This window comes from Strix uralensis, chromosome 7 (genome assembly GCF_047716275.1).
Source record: "Strix uralensis isolate ZFMK-TIS-50842 chromosome 7, bStrUra1, whole genome shotgun sequence".
Classification (NCBI taxonomy): domain Eukaryota; kingdom Metazoa; phylum Chordata; class Aves; order Strigiformes; family Strigidae; genus Strix; species Strix uralensis.
The window spans coordinates 9,304,029-9,328,508 of record NC_133978.1 but is presented as its reverse complement, the minus strand read 5'-3'; the positions used below and the strand labels follow the sequence as shown (position 1 = coordinate 9,328,508).

General features: G+C 39.4%; 1 protein-coding gene across 30 annotated transcripts in view; it reads right to left on the bottom strand.

Annotated features, from left to right (window-relative positions):
• The window catches only part of ANK3 (ankyrin 3), a 379,686-nt gene that overhangs the window by 201,660 nt on the left and 153,546 nt on the right, over positions 1-24,480 (bottom strand). For 11 of the 30 annotated variants that reach the window (XM_074874351.1, XM_074874358.1, XM_074874363.1 and 8 more), the window contains exon 1: positions 9,857-10,285. The exons of 2 other annotated variants lie outside the window; for them this stretch is intronic. In XM_074874351.1, the coding sequence (XP_074730452.1) occupies positions 9,857-9,970 (114 nt within the window). In that variant the 5' untranslated portion in view covers positions 9,971-10,285. Of the gene's footprint in view, positions 1-9,856; positions 10,287-24,480 lie in introns of those variants that run through there. 17 more of the 30 variants (XM_074874339.1, XM_074874342.1, XM_074874340.1 and 14 more) reach the window with 7 other exon arrangements.

Genomic DNA, 24,480 nt, shown 5'->3' with positions numbered 1-24,480 from the left:
GCTCTTGCCCTGTCACATGCAAACTCACTCACATGCATTACATAAATGTTTTGCTGTGTATAAATCCTTTACTTGTAGAGGGTATGAATTTTTGTACCCAGGCCGAACTCTTCAGCCATCAGAGCACAAGGATGCCATGAAAGCAGCTGTTTGCAAGAGCACCATCCCCAGCTTTGCAGATCACACATCATTAGCACAGAAGTTGCACCCCATGGTTACTCCTCAGTACTAGTAACCTATGCAAGTATTTGAATTCGGACTGGTTACTAGTTGCTTGTAGACTATCAGAGTTCAAGGATTTGCATAATCATGGTGCTTACTTTTAAAATATGATTATGTAAAAACAGCCACTTTAGCAGCTCCAGGAAATCCTTTCACGGCACTCAGAATTCAGCAACTACCTGTCTCCTCTTCTGACTTCCCTCCCAACTCTCTTACTCCAGCAGAGCCTGGATACTTAATAACATAACATCTTATTTCAAAAGGCAGAGGCCACAGGGTTAAGGATGGGGCTGTAGCTCAGAGCTGAGCTGACAAGATTTCACAAAAAAAAGGATACACTTTTCTGCTTTCAAAAATACCTCCTATATTCTACAGAAATACAAACAATTTACATGTTATACCCTCATCCTGTCTATGCATATGTACTTAAAGGGGTATTACAAAGGAGAGTGGAATACATGAATATAATTCAAGCTTAGTGACCAGTGATTTTCCCCTGATACACACCAAAACTGAGAGCTGTTCAGAAATCTGCGCAGACTCTACAAAACACAATTTTCTAAAAGCCATTACAGACTGCTTTGCAGAAGCAGGCAGTGATTTCCACTGATGCTGGATCAGGTATCAAAGTGCATCCCTTCCTTCACAAGGGAAGCAAGCGACAAGATCACAGTAGTTTTTTGTATTTACAAATCATTAATTCCATCGGTGAAGCACCAGACACACCTGTGAGCCGGCCTGACTCCTGGTAGAGATGGGTTCACCAGAGGCAGCAAGTTTAATGCTACTGATGGAGATTTTGTTGAGGTAGCCTCCACTAGGCACTATGATATATGTCGTGTCACACCCATGAAATAAATGTGGACATTGTGTCTGCATAACTTGCCGTGATGGTGTAGTGGATACCTGTTAAGGTACAGACCTTAATTTTCTGCTTGTGCTCATGAACAATCAGTGTGTTAACAGAGGCCTTGGATACTACCACTTGTATCAAGAAGTAACTACTTCTATAAAGTCACATTAATTCCAGTTGGATAAAAATGGAGTAGGATATATTCTGCATAAACTAGGATATCAGAAACATAAGTGAACACCTTCTACCTTGTACTTTTCTCCTTAATTATGAATGATTTTCAATGAAAAATTAGGAAGATACTGAAATGAACACTCGAACTGAGATTTAAAATTGATACATCAACCGTGATGGCACAACATATCATACGTTAGACTCTTCAGCTGCCCAATAAGCTAAAATCCAAAACTGTGAATAAAACATAGCTGAACAACCAAAAAGTTAGGTAAAATACATCATTCAGGTCATTAAAATAAACCATAAAAAGTTTTCTAAAACAATGTTCACATGAAGGTGACTATGCAGTCCTGTACCTTTCTGCAACTACAAAGGGAAAATAAAGTTTTAGTTCTGATACGTAATACAAAGGCATTAAATTGCTTGTGTACATTATCAGCACTAACAATCTCATGCGGAACAAATTCACGTTACTAAACAGTCATAGCTTCCTAAATAATGGAGAACTAACTTCAGCTTATTTGCAAAATTATGATTTAAAAAAAAAATACATCCCAAGTGAATTTTCTTTTCAATTAGCAAAACAATCTTATTTCAATCTAGTTCTCCTGTTCACATTAGTCTTATTTGAATAAATACTAAAGAAACATTCTGTGGATTTCCCTTCCAAGTTGTCATACAGTGATTTCAATCTCTGTAAAATTAAAACCAAAATCTGACCTCTTCCATGGAGGTCGATAACTAGCTACCTCGCAGAGCACTGACCAACAAAGTAGAGCTCCACGCAAATACCATGCTCAGGCAACAGACATACAAGAAAGATTTTTGAAAGTGTTATATGATCCCAAACATCCACCAGAGATGCCAGGGCCTGATCTGCAGAATGCCCAAAGCTCTTGGCTGAAGCTGCAGGGCTGGAGGATACTTAATACCTTTGAAAATGAGGACGTTGCTTTAACTTGTCTCACATGCACTGAATTATTCTCTGAAGGCACCTATCTTTCTCCATTTAATACATAGGGCTATAGCCTAAGTTAGATAACTGAAGTCAGGAACAATGCAGAACAGCTGTATCATCTCAGTTGAGCTCATTACCTGAAAGGGCCCCCACACATCCCAGTCTAACGCAGAGGCATTATTTTGTAGAGTTGCTAAAAGGTCTAAGAGGTTTCCAACTTGACAGGCACATGGCCTGATCAAACCCTGAAGGCCCAGTTTGCTATGCTTTTACAACACAGTCCTGCACTAGTCCTAATGCTTCAGTCAGAAAATCCTTGTTACGACTCTACCAGTGGCCTAACAGCTGTACAAATTACTGAATAGCAGCAAATCCAACTTATCTGAACTTCCATTCAAATCAATGTGGGAATAAATCAGGCTTTGTATGGGAATTAAGTAATTTTTGTTTAATTCAACTTACAACTCAGACTTCTTTCTTCTCTATTTCATTTTTCTACCCACATCACATACACCAAGAGCCTAGTTCTTACTCTCTGTTCCAGTCAAACTAGGTCCAGTTGAGTCTAACACTCAATTTTAGTAGGTGCTCAGTCAGTTCCACTAGTCAACAAATATTTTGGCTCACAGTAACAAATACTTAGTGAATGGCCAAGGGAAACTGTATAAAGTAAGCACGAGTTATCCTGAACCTATCAATTCAGGCAAGTGGAGAGCTTGAAATTAACAGTTCTTTGACTTTTGGCACATGGCTGAACATTCATAATCACATAAAGAGATTTTTTAAAAGTTTTTTTTAAAATCACTGTTCACCAAACATCATCTTTGAACTTTCTTTTGCTTCAAAAGCATCCATTTTCCCATAGAAGAGACATGTCCCTCTCCCCCTCAGCTCTCCCAAAAAACCCAAATAAAACCTAGCCCAGGTGGAAAACCCAAAAGGATAAAAGACTGCATTAATACCATCCAGGTAGTTCAAACAGTATTGATTTACACCCACTGAGAGTCCAACTCTGAATTTGGTCACTGAGCAATCTTCCTATAATGGCGAGGTCTCCTATTGTTAGTCCTCCCTCTCCCCCATCTTTTCCCACCATGAGCTGGTAACATTAAGTATAACGTGGCTTATAACCCGAACTGGCATTTGAATAATAACTAATGGCCATCAGTTCTGATAGCACAATCCTGAGGTGTCAAGAAGGTGAAGAAGAAAAGGTGAATGTTTTAAACCCGCCTAAATAAAGATGTAAATGTATAACAGTGCAAATTTTTTTCTGGGTTTATGAACAACATAACACTGAACAGTGCCCACTTCAAATGATGCTGTAGTGCTAGCTACACAATACAATGCAATCTTTTCATTCCTTTGGGGGTCATCTTCAAAGAAGGAATTGTTTTTCCAGCTGAACAGAAACACTCTTTCACCACCAAATTCCATGCTGGTAAGAATTCAACACTGCTAGTAGATAACCCATCCACCAGTATCCATAAACACCTATCAAAAATATCTTTCAATAATTTAATTACATTTGCCTCTGACAGAGCATCATGTCCAAAATCAAGGATATGACTGAAATTTTCCTTGTACATAGTAAAGATGCACTGACTTAACAATTTTTCCTTCAGGCTCTAAATCTACACGATGTTTTCATTTACCATAGGTCATGTTCCCAGATGTTGGAGCAACATCTGCATGGTTTGTGTTTTAACACAAATGAGTTAAGGAACAAATCATTTGTGCCCGACCTATCTAGATTCTACTGCTGTGAAGTTCAACTGTTCAGAAACCATGAAACAGGTCTCTCTAATCCAGAGATTTGTTTAAAAATCATGAAATTAAGTATTTTAAAAAACGGATGGGGATTTGTACTTGTTATCTGAGTTAAAAGCCTTGAAGCTCACATTTCAAGCTTTACCTAATAAATGGTAGACTTGTTTGCATGTGAAAACTGCACCAGTTCCAAGCCAAATTGTTTTTAAGACCACAGGACAACTCATTGCAGGAACATGTGCCTGTCAGAGAAAGTATTATCCCTGTTTTCCTTAAACCTGCTCTAATTATCACTGTGAACCAAACTGAAGAAGCCGCTTGCACTGAAGCTGGTCTGCACACAACCGTTTGGAAACAGTGGGAGTCTCCCAGCTAGGATATGATGATGCCCTCCTGGAGTCCCACTGCCCCTGGGAGGTGTTTCCAGCTCTGCTATGTTGGGCAGTCAAAGCCATCTCCCACAGGCCCTCGCAGATGGGAGCAGATCCCAGCCCAGAAGGTGCACAAGCTCCTTGAAGCCACATGAACAGCCGCACACCTACAGGTTGATCATTCCTGACACAGCATTTCAACTTACACTCATTAGGAAATTGCAGGGCAATTTTTCCAGCGTACCCGAAAGTTAAGTAAAACCTTCAAACACTGTGAGCCTTATGATGAAATTACCAGGATTTGTGACACTGGCATCCATTACTTTCCCTTCTGTCCACAAGTTTGCAGCAGCAGCAGAGGATGTGACAGCAACAGCCTTTAGAATCTCAGAGATGGCAGCAGCCAGGCTGTGCATTATGATCACACTCTTCTATGTTCCCAAAGAACATGCTAGGTCCTGAGCATTACATGCAAACGGAAACCTCTTCAGTCCTACTGAATATTGTATAAAACATAAATCATTAAGTATGTGCCAAGACCTGCCCTTCTCTTCTACTATGTACTGAACAGAAAACAAAAAAAATATTCAGAGATTTCACCTTTATTTTAGGAATGCACTTACTAAGCATCTAATTTATTTCCCAACATTATTATAGGATAAACAGTTTCTAGTTAGTTATTAGTCTTTAATAGCAAGACTAGCTGTATTAAGGGAATCCAGCCTCCTCAGCCAGAAGACAGAGACTGGGAGAACTACCCCCCTGCATTCCAGGAGGAGATAGTCAGTGACCTGCTGCATCACATAGACGTACACAAGTCTATGGGACCGGATGGGATACACCCGAGGGTGCTGAAGGAGCTGGCTGGGGTGCTCGCCAAGCCACTTTCTATCATTTACCAGCAGTCCTGGCTGACCGGGGAGGTCCCAACAGATTGGAAATTGGCTAATGTGACGCCCATATATAAGAAGGGTCGGAAGGATGATCCAGAAATTACAGGCCTGTCAGCTTGACTTCGGTGCCCGGGAAGCTGATGGAGCAGCTCATCCTGAGTACCATCACACAACACGTGCGGGACAACCAGATGATCAGGCCCAGTCAGCATGGGTTTATGAAAGGCAGGTCCTGCTTGACAAACCTGATCTCCTTCTACAACAGGGAAACCTGCTTATTGGATGAGGGAAAGGCTGTGGATGTTGTTTACCTTGACTTTAATAAGGTCTTTGACACCATTTCCCACAGCATTCTCCTGGCAAAACTGGCTGCTCGTGGCTTGGATGGGCACACACTTCGCTGGGTAAAAAACTGGCTGGATGGCTGGGCCTAAAGAGTTGTGGTGAACAGAGTTAAATCCAGTTGGTGGCCAGTCACGAGTGGTGTCCCCCAGGGCTCGGTTTTGGGGCCACTCCTGTTTAACATCTTTATTGATGACCTAGACGAGGGGATCGAGTGCACCCTCAGTAAGGTTGCAGATGGCACCAAGTTGGGTGGGAGTGTTGATCTGCTCGAGGGTAGGGAGGCTCTGCAGAGAGACCTGGACAGGCTGGAGCGATGGGCTAAGGCCAACTGCATGAGTTTCAATAAGGCCAAATGCCGGGTGCTGCACTTGGGCCACAACAACCCCCAGCAGCGCTACAGGCTTGGGGAGGAGTGGCTGGAGAGCTGCCTGTCAGAGAGGGACCTGGGGGTGTTGACTGACAGCCGGCTGAACATGAGCCAGCAGTGTGCCCAGGTGGCCAAGAAGGCCAATGGCATCCTGGCTCGTACCAGAAATAGCATGGCCAGCTATTTCACAGGGAAGTGATCTTGCCCCCGTACTCGGCACTGGTGAGGCCGCACCTCGATGACTGTGTTCAGTTTTGGGCCCCTCACTACAAAAAGGACATTGAATGACTCGAGCGTGTCCAGAGAAGGGCAACGAAGCCGGTGAAGGGTCTGGAGCACATGTCGTACGAGGAACGGCTGAGGGAACTGGGGTTGTTTAGTTTGGAGAAGAGGAGGCTGAGGGGAGACCTCATCGCCCTCTACAACTACCTGAAAGGAGGGTGCAGAGAACTGGGGATGAGTCTCTTCAACCAAGTAATAAGTGATAGAACAAGAGGTAATGGCCTCAAGTTGCGCCAGGGAAGGTTTAGACTAGATATTAGGAAGCATTTCTTTACAGAACAGGTTGTGAGGCGTTGGAATGGGCTGCCCAGGGAGGTGGTGGAGTCCCCACCCCTGGAGGTGTTTAAGAGTAGAGTCGACATAGTGCTTAGGGATATGGTGTAGTTGGGAACTGTCAGTGTTAGGTTAATGGTTGGACTGGATGATCTTCAAGGTCTTTTCCAACCTAGACGATTCTGTCATAGTTTTCATAAACCAAACTATACATAACAGACCTGCAGTATAAGGAATCAAGCAAGCCATCCTATCACTGACTTGTTACTAAGGGTGGCTTGGCTTGTTCTGTGATACCATTTAAGGCTCAGGTCTGCCCTTGGGTGTACTCAAACTATTTGCAGTGTAGGACACTGCACAACCATCCAGAGTCAGAACTGCTTGAAGCTGTAATATAAACTTGAACAGAATAAACAGGGAACCTGTGTAATGCAGACCCTTCACTGTACTCACTTTACTTGCTGGCCCCATCCTGTTCTCTTGCATGAGTCAAACTATTTAAGCTCTGAACCTTCAGAAATGTCTTGAATGCAGGCAAACGGGAAGAGTGTGGTGGGCCCATAGGGCACAGAAGCACAGCATCTCTACAGAGCTAAGTGCAGCAATTTGAAAATATCTCACCTTGAAATTAAATGGGATTGGATATAATACAGGGTTTTGTTTTGTGTATATTTTTAAAAAGGTCATTTCTCTCATACTAGTATTGAAGCAAGCCTTAACAGAAACATTATTACATTGTAAATTGCTTAACCAGTCAAAAGCGGTGAAATATTATCCGCAGACTGCAATCCTCAAACTAAACAGGAACATAAATCAGCATGACTGTTGAACGTCAAGTCTAGGACACTGGGTGCTCCCACCAGCTTTAGTTTCTAACCATTGGCTGCCTTGGTCTCCTTACTGTATAAATTATCCAGAAACGTTAGCACTCTCTGTTGTTCCAATGTGATGGGAAGACCCTAAAGGATATTTCTGTATGCTGCTTAAGCAAAGCGTTAGCTTTGTGCAGTATCATGTGATCAACAAAAAAAACCCCCACGAGTACTGCTTGCTTGTGGGTGGTGCAGAGGAACAAGAAGTGACTCACAACTCATAGTGGAAAAATTGGGGGGAAAATGTTTTAAATAGTCAGGAAAGTACAAAATGGCAAACCACAATTACTGGACTTCCTACTCCCTATGTACTGGGTGGCAAAACCATGTCTTTGCTGTGAGAAGACTGGTGCCCAAATGTATAAATGTTAAGCAATTGCTGCTTTTTGCTCCATTCTCCTAGTAGACAGACTCACTACATGCCCTGAATCAGCAAAGTCCTAAGGAAACCCAGAAGGAAATTGGAATAAGCTACCAAATTCCAGTGTGACACAAAGGGGTTGGGGGGGGGGGGGGGCGATGGACAGGGAGCGATGGGACGACATGACCCAAAAAAAGCCTTTGGTGGAGCAAAAGCTCTCAATTTTATCTCATTCTTGAGATGCAGAAATAAAACACTGCCAGAAAATCCATACATTTGAGATTAATAGGCTGATATTTATCCATGTGCCACTCCGGTTGCTAAGAGATTTCCTTTCTACAGCACTGTGTTGTATAAACAATAAAGCATTTTGGTCCACAAAGCAATTGTCTCACCTCACTGAATCAAGAGCCTCTCACTGCCACATCCCTTCTACATTGTTCTAATTACAAACTGTGAGAAAGCACCCTCACACAAAGACAGAATATGGATATGTTTGGGCACACTATTGTTAAACTTGAGCACATTAAGTACAACGTGGGCTTCCTGCATCATGAGTAGAGTTAGCTGAGAGACTATACATTTCCGCTCACAAGCCATAGGTAAATATGGGTTGACAGGCCAGGTCCTAAAATTCTTAACTGCTGTGGTCATTTTCAGCTGGGAGAAAAGAAACCCACCCTGATAGCCACATTATAGACCTGCACATAACCTAAACAGCGGTCAAGAAAAATATTACTAATTCAGACTAGTTTCAAACAGCAGCACCTCAAAATTGGCCCCAAAGAAAGAATATTATTTTCACACTTTCCTTTATATTGTAAGATGATTCAGAAGACTTGTATGTATACATTCACACAGAAAAAATACCTACAGTTAACATGCTGCAGTACATTCACTGCAGCCATCTAAACAGTCTCCTAATGTGCTCACTAGAACAGAAGGCAGTGGGTTTCTTAGTGCTCTTCATTATGTATAGTACTGCCATGGCAGAGAAAAAAGAGAAAAGGGCAGGGAAATGCTGACTCCCACCCAACCAAAAGATGCACATATGTTAAAGGAAATCTACATGTCATTTAGGAAGCACATGGACCGCTTCTCTGAGCATATGAAGATTAGCCAGTCCCCCCTTAGGGGGATTTCACAAAGGCACACAGAAATACGACATGCCCAGGTCTCTGTTAAGACAACTGGCTTCTTGATATGTTCTTGAAAAATTATAATAAAATACAGCCCAAGACAAGAAATCATGGCAGGGCCTTATTTCTATGGAGCAGAGTACAAGGTGTCATTTTTAAGGACATATCCACAGAGCTGACAAAGTGGCTGGCCTCTTTATCTGTCATTATGCCACAAACCATAACTATTTTGCTTTATACCTTAGAGAGAAACAATAAGACTGGAATCACACAGAGGCTCCTGAACTGAACAATGAGCAATGCAGTGCCTACTGAATTTTTCGGATCCTAGTTTGCTGGAGGGTTTTCTGCAGCTAAGACAAATCCACAGCAGAGAAAACCAGGCTCTGCAATCTCAGTCACATATTTCCCTAACAAAAGAAAGTTGCTAATAACAGATTGTTAACAGCTCAATTCTGTAAAACAGCTCACCCTTAGGAAAAAAGAGAAACACTGAAACACCTTATTTCTGTAACGTTATCCCAAAAATAGATGTTTCAGAAGCCAAACGTGACACAGTCCCAACACAAAGAAAAAAAATCTGCTTCCACACACATCCCTTTTAAGTACATGTATGTAAAGCTAAAGTATTATGCTGTTAAACCTATAAGAAAGCTCAGCATTTAACCTCACAGCATGGTTACAAACTATTTTCAACTCACGGACAGTTTGCATATCTCGGTAACACAAGTGATTTATCTGGGAAATGAATGCACACCTTCTGCATCATCACTGCAATCAACTAATCTCCAATTAAACATTCAATTGCTTTGCAAACCCCACAGCCGTGGTTATCAATGCTATTTTACAGTGTTAACAAATTACTCTGACAGCTACCAAGTTACACGCAAGAACAAGCTTTGATACTTCAATTGCAAGGTAAGAAAATTAAAACAAAAGAATCCCTGTCAGAATTTGGCACAGATCTAGATACCTTTTTCTTCCGATCCCGGGATCTTTTCCTGTGTTTTCTTTTTTTCTCAGTTTCTTCATCAGCATTAATTTCTAAATCCCTGTTTTTCTTTAACTGTGATGCTGCGTGAGCCATAATGCATTAAAAATCCTTTACAACAATGCTCCCTTGTAAAAGGTGATTTCCTCAGGCACCTTTAGCCAGCCCTTACAGCAAATGTTCCAGTGATTGGAAGGAAATCTGTGACCAGAGCCAGGAACACATTCAGGATTCAGAGATCTCACAGAAGCTTGCAGTCACTACAAAAATACACAGTTGCAGAATTCTTCCTATACCTTTCTGTACCTGAACCTTTATAAAACAGTGCAGCCATCGTAATGCATTTAACGTAATGAAAAAGACAGCTGGGACAGAGAAAGCTGTATTATGGCTGTATCCCCTGCCACCAGCTGGAAGTGTCTAAGTGACTCCACTGAAGGGGGAATGCTGAAAAGAAGTGCTTTCTATCGAAAAAAATTCCAGAACAATAACATGTGCTGTATTGTATTTTCTTCACTAATCCTAAAGCATGTTTTTAAAACCTATTTAAAAAGGCAGTGTTAATGATGTACATATCTCAGCTAGTTTTATATGGTAAGCCATTTAACCTATAATGAAATGGAGCAGCTCCTACTTTAGGTTAACTGCTGATGGTGACAAAAAATAAAATAAAAATTTCTTTTTACCATGGAGACCCTGACTGCATAATGTAGAAAACAATGCATGCATTGCCGTATCTTAACAGTGTGTCCTTTATACCCATTTTTCAATTCCAATACATTTTGTGAGAGAGGATTACAGAAAGCCCTGTTGTCTTTTTTCTTTTTTTTTTTTTTAAACATACTTATTACAACACATCATACAGAAAGAAAGATGCAATCACACTAGTGTGAAACAGGCATTTAATTCATGGGAGATTTCCTGGCACCGTTCTTTTACGTGGTCAGAAAGGGAAATCGGCACTATTTCCATGTAGTTGGAAATGTACTTTTAGGCTTTTATGTCAAGGCTTGCTTCAATCATCTTACTATTTTTGCCACCTGAGTCCTCAATGACTGCAGCTTTTGAATATTCATTATGGGAGGTAAAATAGCAGCAGTATTAAGGCCTGCAGGAGGATCTTTTACTAGGATGAACACAGAGCAAGCATCTAGTAAATAAGGAACCATATTTTTTCTACACAAATATGAACAATCAGCAGCTTGCATCGAGACTGCTGTTTTTAACCTTTCCCAGTATTCCTAGTAGCATACTTCACAGTAATGAAGATTAGCATTTTAAGGCAGTCTGATTTCTTTCAGATAAGAACCAAAAGTCTCCACAAGTGAAACCAGTATATTTCACGTGATACTAGCATTTCTTTCCAGAAGGAAAAAACAGAATTTGCTGTAAAAATAAAGTTAAATTTAAATTTGAAGTGCAATTAGCCAAATCATATTGGATCTTTGGAGTGTAGCATAAAATCCAGAAAGGTCTCACAAGGTTGTAAATACTGTTCCCCTGAATTTGAGAGACATTTTCTGAATCCACGTTGTTGAGGTCCACCAAGTGACATGCATCCATTGCTTTAGTTTTGACATAACATGTGAAAGTGAAATAACCTTTTAAAGCTGCAAAACAGAAACTACTTTGAACACACTGTATGTTGTCCAAAAGGGAGCACATAGTGCAGCTTGTCTACTGTTCACGGGCTAACAAACTAGGTTTAAAAAGTTGTTTATTTTGGAATTAATTTTAAGAAATGCTCAAGGATGGAGACCACAGTTATGCGACCTTAGGGACCTTTCTTCCTGATGCAGTAAAATGACAGGTTCCTGTCTGTATCCAAACTTCCTGTACCTACACACCACCATGTACCTCTTCCTACACCTCCTCCACATCTGAGAGACTTCTGAAGACTCATATAATGGCCGCTTTTGGAAAGTTGTGGAAAGAGGAATGTTTTCATTTGGGCAATGCCTGGTTTTGAACTAGAAGTAAATTCCCACTTCTCCATGTGCTATAGAAGCTTGAATAAACATATTTGTATTTTTAAAGATGCAAAGAGTATACCCGAAGGACGCTCAGAGCATGCTTTCAACTGTAAAGCATAACTGCGAGCAGTCAAAACCCACATTCAGGCAGGTATCTGGATTTTGGCCCAGCTCTTCAGTGAAGCACAGGGCAGCAGTGAGAAGACTCCATTGTACCACAGGAGCCCTACTGGAGAGGGGAACTGGGCAACGCTGCTGATTTAAGGGGGCTGGAGAAGGTATCTCAAGGAGGCTGGTGGAGAAGCTATCAGGTTTTGGCGGGAAATGGAAGACTGCCTTATGCCTATTTAAAAAAAAAAAAAAAAAAAAAAAAGATAAAGCAGATAAAGCACCCAAGGCTTCACTTTCTAGCTCACAATCTGCCTGCATGACCTTGGCAGTTATTCTCTCTGAAGTTCAGTTCTTTCTCTGTAAAATAAAGTTGACATTCTTTCCCCTGTCTGACAGAATGCAGTTATTAGCAGGGCAGTGCTTAGAAAAATACAGCAGGACCAGAACTGAAAATGGATTCAGCAAAATTCAGTAGAGTTGGATCCCTTATTCTCAACACATTTCCATCTGGATTTAGAAGACTCATGAACCTTTGCCTTAGGAAACCAGCTTCTTATTTGCGCCACAAATGAAGTGAATCCTGCTGTCACTCACCACTTGCTAGCTAATCCTGTGACGTTCCATAAACCTTTTAACCATACTAACCTGTAATTTATGGCTAAGTAACCTCATTAAACAGAAATACAAATAATGTATTATTAAAGTGTTATATGTTTAAAATACTTCAAGCATACTTTTTAAAATGTTGGCACAGAATAATATGCACCTATGCAGCTTAAAAGCCCTAACACCACCTTATGCACAGGCCATATTCTATGCAGGTAGAAAGCAGCCAAAGCTTTTATTAATGAGAATAATTCTAACAAACGAGGATAATAAACAAACTCACCCAATCCCTTGAGACATGCATAAGTGTAATGATTTTATCTGTCACCCAAGCCTGCTTCATCCCAAGGATCTTTTAAGCTAATTAACCAACTGGACCAAACATGTAGATGTTTTTATTATATGGATTACAATCTCTGCTTGAACTGTAGAGTCCAAACTCCTGAAATAGATTTCAGGAAGAAAAAATACCTTTTCAAACTGGGATTTTGAGAAATTATGTCTTAGCTAGTCAAACTGATCGACAGTCAAAAAAAAAGATCCTTTATAGTTGGAGCAATACTAGGGAGATTTTGTGTAGCTTGCAGGCTAGAACAGTCTCAAACAGAAAAGAGGTTACAAAAAAGGAGCGAGTAAAAGATTCAGACCCCCATGGAAAAGACTGTATATGTACAACTTCTGCTTTTGGGGAAGTGGTGAACTGGATTATTCACTGGAAGGTGATAGGGCACTACCAGACAAAAGTTGGATGAAGTGTGAAGGTTTTCATGCCAGACTTGTCATAACTCACTTCAAGGGAATCAGGTACTGGCAAACTTCATTTAGTGCTTCTTTTCAGACTTCAGTAAAATAATTAAGCTATTTGATTTCACCCTTAATTACAAAGTTAATGAAATGCCAATGAGTGTTTCAGCACAATCCATAGGGTCCTGATAAAGTTACTGAGAATGAGAAACTATCTTACTTGAACAATGGGAAATTTACACTTTCTGTTAGCTCAAGGATAACGTCTGCTTAGCTTCATCTACTCACAAATCTGTAATAATGGCTGGGAAGTGATTTTATCAACTTGAAAGTGAAGTGTGTCATTTGGTTTAGTTTAAGATGCTAGTCCCACTGTAAAACTAGATTCAAGAGAAACTGCAAAATGGCATTAGCACACAACATTGAGACAGATCTTGAGAAACCACAAGAAGTTATAGGGAGGAAAAAGTGTTTGTGATCTAATTATTGGAGTTAATTTATCAATTAGTCAGCAGCCTACGGAGCAAAGATGGTACCATCACTTTTACATTTATTTTAAATAATTGTGTAGCACAACGAAAAAAAAAAAAAAAAAGCCCCACAAACCAAAAAACCCACCCCACAACAGAGACAATAATGAAAATATTGGTTTACTAAGAATATGCCCCAAAATGGATCTATGAAAATCTAAGCTCTTTTAGGGAAGATGGAACACCATAGAAACATTCAATATTTACACTATTTAGATCACTATGGATCAAAAAAGGCTTATAATCATACACAGTGCTAGAAGGTCACTATGACAACTCTTACTGGTAAACAGTATGTTTACATTTTTTCAAAGATGAAAAGAAGCGTTATAGGTACAACAGAAAGAGCAGAGAGCAAAGGAAAGGAAAACACATGAAGAAAAATAAAGCCAATTCTTGTTAGGTTACTCTTAAATTCTTAAATTTCTGAGTTATCTGATACAGAAAAAATGTTAAAAGAGGGAAGGGGAGTCTATCTGCTACAACAGCCCTGCTCTGGATTATTTTGTGGAGAAAAACAGTGGAAGTGAGAAGAAAAAGAGAAGAAAGAAGAACGAGATGTACTAGAAATAAGGGCAATATTGATTTACCAATTCATGAAAATAACACTTTGGTAGAAGACTAAGCAGAAGAAATAAGAGTTCTGTTTTTTAAAAAAATGCTATGTGAAACTTAGTTAACTAATAAAAGAACCCTTCAAAGGAATCTCATAAGATTCATCTGCTCAAGCATTAGACTAGTAGGCCTTGTGTCTCAAAAAAAAAAAAAAAAAGAAAAACCTAACCAAACATACCAGATGAAAAGAATATTTAGCATCTAGTTTTACTTTTATCTTCTTCTCGCACATCTGATGTCAGGGCAGGATGGACCCATCTCCAAAGATGCAGAAAATCAAGGTCACTAAGTAGCAAGTGAATGGAAAAAAAGAAAAGTTAAGTCTTGTTTTGCCCTTCTGTTTTGTTGCACTGAGTTTCCACCACCACCTGCCTCTTCTAGCAGAATTCTGCTTTGGCAATAACAATCCCAGAGAAACTCTGCGGAAACATGATGGAGTCAAAAAGGGATGCATGTACTATATGGAGAGAAGGGAAATATCTAAACTGCATTTTATAAACCCCTTAACTTCTTTGAACTTACAGTATAAAATTTGGAATTTTATTGAATTATGGTTTATTTCTTATTTGACTTCTTTAGGGCACAACAGCTTAAAAAAAATCTTTGGAAATTGCACAAATTCAGGGATGCAGTGATAGTTGGCCAGATATTTGAAGCTGAGGATATTTGTACTGTTCTGCCAAGAGGCTTACTACTTCTTAAAACGACCCTGCTGCCCTCACTGGAAATTTAAAGTAGAAATGGTAACAACCGTAAATGTAAAAAAACCCACCAAACAACTGACCCCCAAACCCCCAAAAGCTCAAAACCCCCAAATCCACCCACATAGAAAACAGCCATGGAATATGCTGTTCACTAAGCCCTCTCCAGACACATCATCTGCCTTCTGAGCTCAAACGAGCTCAAAGCAACAGTCACATTCAAGCTCAAAGAATTAAGTACTAAATTACTATTCCTCTATGCAGGGATGACACAGTTTGGCTTAACTGATGAAGTTACACCTCCTGCAGTCCAGCATACTCCCAATACAAGGAGGATGGCTGACATGTCTGTGAATTCATCAGTAACTTTCAGTTTGAGGCATGACATTTAAAGAAAACAGCTACCAGTTTTGGTTTGCCTTTAAGACTTACACTGCAAATCTGGACAGTTCAAAAGCTGACTCAAGCCTCACTCAACCCATGGCCTCAGGGGCAAAGAAAATGGGACAATAAATCTTCAACTGTCCCAGGCCACCATGCAAGCATGGTAAATCTGCCTGTGAACAAACTGGCAGACAAAATCAACGCACTCAGGCACTAGCAGAGGAGAAAGTGTGACTATAGAAGACTGCAGAGTACCCAGGACCTGGAGAGTATCATCCCTGACTTTCAAAACAGCATAATTTTGTTTGAGGCATATGAAGAGAAAGGGAGCTAAATGTGACAAATTAATATTAACTGTTCTGTGAATATGTGAAAGAGTTTCATCTCTGACTCATGACAAACTAAGGTGTATCTTATTTATAGAGGCACACTAATTAGAAGATAGATTTTGAGTGGGTTTCTGGATGGAATTGCTAAGGAGTCCAGGAAATCTATCTGATGCAAGGAACACGGCAATAGTAAAATATGTAAGCTCTAAATTGTTGCTGAGCAAACACACTAAAGCCTTTCTTCCTATTCTTCCTCCACCAAGAAAAATATTGCTAAAAACCTACATTTACTGTGAACCACTGAAATTATACAAGCATGCACTTTTAGATAAGGTTTTTCCACATTTTTCCCTGCAATTCAAATAACAGGCTACAACCAGGACTGAAATTCACATACAGAGTATCAGTGTCTTAGGGATGCTGACAAAGATCACTTTGAAATGATAGTAAATTGTTTTCAAACATGTTAATGAGTGGAAGCTATATCCAGGACTGACACTAGATCACAGTTACTGACATATTTTTCAACCCTGCTTCGAAACTACGCAATAATGTTCTGAAACCAAAAATTCAGCATATGAACATTCCCCAGATTCCTAGTTTCATAGTTACTCTCTGCCTAGCCCACCATGCTCTCCTAGTTTTGCTACTGCAAGCCCCAGTACAACAGGGGAACCAGTAGGTCAGTGGGACGGTGCTTCATGGCACCAAGCTGAGAGTTTTGACCTGGGAGTTGTTAGCTCCCTCTGCAAATTACACTAACACAGCCAGGAAACGCTACCCTGGCATATAGGATTAAGTGCAAAAGTAGGCTTTGTATCAGTTTTGCACTCCCACACGCATAACTTGAACTCTGTCTGTGATATGATGGGAGGATCTATCCCTTCCTCGTAAGCTTCAGAAAAGAAATGCAAAAACCCATTCATCAGGATTTTATGGTTCGGCTACAAACTTCACCCTGAGTGGACAATTAATCACTGCTGCATCTGTTAACTTCTGCTCCAACACATGAAAGCAATAGCCAATTCGCTAATACATCCAGCGAACACTGAGCCCACAGAGGGATTTCCTTCAACATAATGAAAGCAGATATCAAGAAGGTCCTTGCGTGGCTTTCAGAAGCTTCTCTGCCAGATCATCTAGTCCCTAAACAGATACAAGAGGAGTTATTCCCTGCTCATCTCAGATGGAAAACGCCCCACTGCAGAGTGGTTTAAAAATAACCCAAAACAGCAGCCTGAAATGTCTTTGTGGTATTTCAAGTTACTCGGCATTAAGTCCCCGTCTGCTGTCCCTTTTTTGGAGCAGTAGCAGTCTCATAATAATAAAAGCTATGTAAAAAGCCATACCACTGCAGAACTGCGATGCCTGCAAAGGTGTCAATAAGTGAATCTGCTTAAGTAAATGAAGCTGCCAGACAAAGAGTGGGATGGAACCAACAGTCACAAATAGATGCAACACATTTCCCTGTAAATAAGAGGTTATTTTCCACTGTCCTTTAATTAATGTCCTTTGATTTTTGTTAGGTTTCAGTCAAAAATGTATACTCTAGGCTGAAAGAAATTTTGACTAAGTGAGCCTCCACATAAATCATTGCACAATGTATATCCAGGACTAGTAAGTCCCTTTTGCCTTAGGAAGATACTGTGACCATGAAAATATTATTTTACCTTCCCTACTATGACACAGCCACAAAAGGAAAAATATATATAGCTTCGGACAAAGGCAGCTCTTGATGACCTTATGAAATGGGTTATTGCCCCCACCCACCTTCAACAGTAGGCAGATGGACTAAGTGACCCAGTGTCCATATATTTTCCTGTCGCCAAGCTCTGCGCATCAAAAGCAGCTTACTTGTTTTATTTTGAAATAAAAAGTTGATGAATAAGTGCAACAAAGGACCCATCTGCAAAGGTCACAAAAAAATGCTTTCTTTGAAATTTCCAGCATTTCCCAGTTGCCCAAGACTTTCAACTGTATAATTTAATTTCTTTGGTGGAAAAATACAGAAAGTACAAGAAAGGAAGAAAAATGGTTTGTTGACTTGTTTTGTATGGTAGGTATGTTTCATTTTTAATTTCTCTGAACTACATTCATATGCAAAAAATCTACTACTAATATGCAATATTCCTAAAATGAGGAAAACAGGTACACATGAGCCAACAGAGAGCTGCAGTTTCAGGTCCTTCCCTGTTCAGCGCCACACTTGCACGCTGAACCTAGGTTCCCTCGACAAGTACAGGGGACACATTTACTAACTCTGACTTTAATTGCAGACTTCCCATTTTAGCAAAATGGGTGAATTTTAGCAAAAGTGCAGAATTTTCAGTGAAGACCCTAGTTCCTACCAATATATACACAATTTACTAAGTTTTAAGGAAACTTTTAAAATGAAAATACAAAGGCAAAAAAAAATAATCCACAGTCTACGCCAGCATAAGAAACTCAATTAATTAGACTCCTTAATTATTCATTATTCCTTTTCCTATGTTCAAATGGCCATCTTTGTCTCATTCCCAGAGGATCCGCTCCATAATTAAGTCAGGGAATCATTACAATCTCAACATGCTGCCCAAGTAAGATTTCAGCACTGTAAGTGTTCTGCACACTCTATGCAGCAGTGACTTGGCTTTTATAGGAAAGAAAATGTAAAAAGCAGAATCATTAACAATCAATAGCAAGAGACAGAATGTTATCAAATGCATATTTTTCAGGTGACATTTTTCTCATTTTCCCATAAGTAAATTTATATACCACTCATAAAATCTACAAGTTTACAGTTAAAACAATGGCATGTGAGAATTCTCAGTTTTCTGAAAATAACCACTAATATCAAAGATCATTCAGGGTCATTTTAGAAACAAAGATTTACATTTTATTTAGAAAAAAAAGAAAAAGTCTGTCTATCAGAATTTCAGTGCTAAAATCCTGCTGGAACAAACCGTTGGAACAAGAAAGATAACCCAGAAAGTGGTCGAAAGCAAAAAAAAAATTTCACTGCCACTACAAAAATTAAGAAATGTTTATGCATAAATTTCACATAAAGCTATTAATGTCCACAGGAGGTCAAGTTCTTTCTTGGCCTGGCAAGAGCAAGCCAGCATATGAAAAAAACACCTGTATAATTATTATAATTATCACAGAATAGGTGTATTGATGTAGTGCTTGAAAAACCAGGTAATATTAGTGCCCTATTCAGAATAACATAGTAAGAGGCAATTCCTGCCCTGATCTGTTTGTAAGCTAAATACACAGTATACAGGGGGCGAGGAGGAGTGGATTACTCCTGCTTTAGAGAGAGATAACTGCGAATTGGAGATTATGAGGTTGGAGGGGGGGTTGTTTTGTTTGTATTGTATGGCAAACTGAACATAAGTTAACAGAAGGCAAATACACTGGGGATGTAAAAACAGAAGTAACAGCCTTGAAGACACAGGAAAGAAATCTCTCTCCTACACAGCTTTGCTTGGGTCTCAGCTGGAACAGTGTGTCCTATTTCAGGCATTTAATTTCTAGGAAAAAGTTGTCAGCTGTAGCAGTGAAGAATTTATTGCTTTAACTCTGAAATCACTCTTCTTCACAAAATACTGCATGCTTCTCTGAATCTGTGGTTAGTAATAAATAGCTTTGGACATGCATATTCACACACACACTTAGCCAAGACAAATACCAGTCATCACTGCAATCTTGCTCATTTGCCCGCCTCCCCCGCCCCTGCTTTTTCTTGTTCCCACAAAACAGGCAAACCCATATGACTGGATACAAACCTGCATAAGAACGGAAGGTGCTTTTAAAACCTTTTTCTTATTTTTGTCTTTCTGTTCTTGTGTTTTGCTTTATTTGGAAGTAGTTTGTGTAGGGACTGGGAAGGAGGAAGGTTGCATGAAAGTTCTAGTCAGAGGTAAGTGCATTGTTCCTCTTCTAAAGATAGCATAAATTCTACATAAAATATTTGTCAAACGGAAACTTTAAATAATCAGTACTAGACAGAGCAGAAGATAAGAAAACATGTAAGAATTCTCACCCTAAAACAGAAGTGGAACAGCTTAAAGGGTACTAAAATAGGTACATATCAACAAGGTGAACTCCATGCAGTTCATGCTAGGACACTCGAATTCCATAGGTTTAAGATAAAATTTCAGCCACTATAGTTTTTTGAAGGGGTTGGGTTGGTTTTGTTTTTTTGGTTTTTTTTTTTTTTTTACCTCAGGATAGCAAAAGACTGTTAAAGGGTGAACTTTGTACTAAACTTGAAAAAACAGGAGATAACAAAATTGTACACTGGTCCAGTTAACTTCCAGTTCTAGAAAACTCCTGTATCAAAGAACTTGTCATCACCCAGAAGGTAATGGGATGAACTGCAATGAATCTGGATTTGTCAAGAGGAAACTGTATAAAATTAATTTTGTTTCATGGAAGGGTGACAGGTGTGGAACACAGGAGAAAAAACATACTTGCACCTGAAATTCTCATAAGCAAGGCAAGGGACATATGTTGATGAAAAGATTGTTCGATGAGGGATCTGGTAAGTAACTCGGGAACGAGATACTAACATTCATTGTCAAAATGGATGGATGTTCTGCAGGAGTTTGTCCTGGCTTTGCTTCTGTCCAGTGTTTTCATTAATGACTTGGGCAATAGAAAATACAGGTTTTTACCAATGCAGACAACAGGAAACCACAAATAGTGGATGCATGTTAAAGAGAGAAATTTTAGATCAAAATGATAAGACCAGAGGAATGGGTTTGGGGAAAATAAAAACCAACAACAAAACAGGTGAATTTCAGTGAGAATGATAAGGAAGGAAAAAAACCAGCCAAACCAAAACAGGTGAATTTCAGTGAGAATGATAAGGAAGGAAAAAAAACCATTTGCACAGGCTAAGGAACAAGTAAAGACTGTTCTTCAGCAGGGTCTGGAGGGTACAAAACATTGCAAGTTCAACATGGGACAAAAGACAAACACCACAGTAGAGTGTAGAAGTACAATAAAACTGTACAATAAAATAATCTTTCTCTTCTATTTAGCATTTGCAAAGCTGCAGGTATACTGTAGCTGACTTCTGCTATACTGCTTCCAGAAAGATATGAATATTTGGAAAACAACAGAAGCAATCAGAAGTCTGTAAAACACAACCTCATTTAGCCTAAAGAAAAGATGACTAATTGAACATGGCAACAGTCCTCAAGTCCATCAAAGCCTGCCAAAACGCGGAAGGAAATGGTCTGTTCTCCACTATTACTATGGAGAGTAATAGCAGTAGAAAGTTTAAATTGCAGTAACACAGATTTGGGTAAAATACTATGAAAATTTTTAACAAGAATAATGAAGCTCTGCAACAGAATGCAAAAGAAACTCGACAACTTCATCACTGACCTTTAGGAAAGACATATAGGATCCATACTACTACAGAGGCTCATGAAAGTTAGCAGGACACTACAAAAGCAAGAACACACATGTGCATGGCTCCTCTGCAGAAGGCAAGTGCTGAGCACTATCAAAATGGTTCATGTAACATGTCTATAGTTGGGAAATTGATAATACGACTTGTACTTTAAAAAAAAAAACCAAAACAAACCAAAACACAAAAGCAGCCCTGAGTCTGTGTCTTGTGGGTCAGACAGCTCCCTAAATAGCACTCTGAATCAAGACATCCCTGTGTCCTAGATAAACACGTGATCTACCTAATACAACTTAATACATAAGTGAGCTTTAGAAGCCTAATGCATAAGTAATTGTCTAAAACATAAAAATACCAACTACATTATCAAAAGTATAAATATTTGAAAACTCCTGTCTCCCTGCCCACTTGCCAGACTAGAAACCTGTAGGAACTACATACTAGATATTTACAAGGCTAGTTACTTGGCTATTTACGCACAAAGCCTTTGCAATCTATGACCAGAATGGAAACGTTACAGCTTTTTCCTTCTAAAATACATATTAGGATCCATTTGACAATATTTATGTCAGTGACACGACCATCCTATGACCACTGTACCAAGAGGACCACAGACATCCCAGCTTCCAAAAATCTGTTCTTAATTCAACCTTACTGTGACAGCAGAAAACTTCTTTATTGATTTCAGTGTTGTATGCTTTAATAAAGTTGGACAGTTAGAAATGTATTTTCAGTTTCTAATATAAAAATCTATGACCTTTAGCATGCTTCATATTATCAGAAGCATTTGCTGCAGATACCAGAGCTCCAAATGAAAATCCAAATCAAAAGAGAGAACTGATGTGTCTGAATTATTCTGATCAGTATGAAAATCTTAAAAATGTATTTCTCAATGTATCTAAAATAGGATAAAAAAAAATCTACAATTAGATCATGGGTTTAAAAATGAAGAGGAATTAAACACGACAAACAATGTAAAAATATACAATATGCTGAGAAGTCTGCTCTAAATTACAGGCACATTACAGAATTCTAGTCTAAAGAAAATGATGGGAGCTCATTACTGGTCCATTTAAAACTGAGCTAGAAAATACAGAAAAGAATTGTAAAGAACAATTCTGCATTGTCAGGATAATGGCTAAGATGATCTAATAGGCTTTTTCCATCTCTTATCATCACATTTTGATTACTTCTGTGAATAGAAGTCCTAGGCACCATTTTTTTCTTACACAACAAGATGTTCTGTTCTACCATACACACAAAATCACAATTTTATATGGAGTCTTTATAGAGACTGCAACATTTTTGGCGTGAAAATTGCAAAAGAACTACATAAAATTACAGCTGTTTAGAGATATCAGAGTAGTTAATAATGTGTCTCTTCTAAATATATATTATATATCTTATAAAGGCAGAAGAAAATTTAATTTGTAGCCTTAGAGCTGCTTTCTAGGGTTATAGCATATATTCTGAAGGGTCTTCGCAGGCTGCATGAAGACAGGCTAACCAAAGTGCAAGTTATAGAGGCCACAATCCACTACAAATGCAGCTTGAGTAACTGTGTAGTTTGGCAGAGGCTACAGATACAGTGATAATGAAAAACAAGTTTTGGACTGCATCACAAGAACTGTGTGTTTGTGAACAGCAAATGAACAATTTACATACTATTCAGTGAAAAAAAAAGAAGCATTAATCAGAAGCAGCTAGTTCGCATAGGCTTCCAGCGCGTAGGCTGAATAATTGTCTCATCATGATAATAGCCTTTATGATAACCATGATCTCACCATTGCACTCAAAGATCCAAAAATGCTGCCGGTACTCTTACACCCACAACAAGGCATACTCAGTCTTTGCATCTGAAGAAAATCCTACTCTGCAGCTTCAACCCTTGGCTGTTAATGCAGGCAGGGTGTAATCTTGTTATTTTTCAATGCCTTTGCTTTTAAACCACAAAAGCTCCAGATTTTCTTTGTATACAGAAAAGCATAGACTGGAATTCCTGTTGTTATGAAGACACTTCCCATTACACCATTAATTCAAAAAAACCCAGCACAGTTATCAGCAGTAATAAAAACTAGCAGTATGCACCTCATAAATAAAAATGAGGTGCAATTTTACTTTCTGTAGCTCATTTTTTCCACCTACTTTCTGCTTCACAAAAGCAGCAAGTTACAGTGTATTCTGCACTGGGACGAGGGCATAAAACATGCCTTTTGCTACCACTTCCCTCTCCTTCCTATCTTACTGGAGGCCTGAAGCCATCTATTTTTGAGTGTAGTTATATTGTTTTCTCTAGTCTAACAAAGCAGTGAAAATTAACACCAGCCATAGGTCTGGTTAAGTGTGTAAACTCAGGCAAAAGGAAGCGAACATTCACCAGTGTTCCATCAACAACATCCAAGGCAAAATCCAATGCACAAAAAAGACAGACAGACGACAGTTTTCCATTCCTGATGGATAGGCAGGAAAAGCACCCATGCTGCAGTATATTCAAACTACATACCGACACGTGGTCTGTCTGTCTCTTCTAAAATGGGGCAGAAACTACTGTCACCATGATAAACATATTACAAACAGCATACTCACATGACTGAAGCACCTCTTGCCTTAGTAAGATATTTGTGTATTTAGTGGTACAGCGACTGACTTCACACACAAGGATAGGCCAAAGGAAAGCGAAGCACTTTAATGTGCAACAAATTAAAAGCTCTGCATAAGATTTTTCATCAATATGAACAGGTGTCAGGGAAGGCTGTGGACTACTGCCAGCTGGATTTCTACCCTACAGCCTCCTCCAGCCTCATTCCCACCTGGCTTAAGCACTGGATGCTCAGTGTCACTCTCCAAAACTTTACAGAAGTGTGTATATTCTTTTTAGGTTTTACAGCATGTGAAGTCTCAAAAGGCACAGGCTTATTGCAGAAGAGAATAGCTGCTACAGCATCAGCATATGCCAGTTCCTGGAATGCTGCGGGAGCCTGCTCTGGATCAGCCCGACCTCCCCAACAAAGGCTGGCTACTGCTGCCTGTACACAGAAAAAAAGAAAAGCTCTTGGGCAGTTTGTTACAGTGCTGTCTGGAGTAGAGCAGACCTGCCAATACATGAAAGATATAAACAGAAGCCACTCTGAAGCACACATTTTCATCCCTAAAAGAAAAGTAATCATTACCATATGAAATACATATTCAGTTGAATGTGCATGTTAACTCAT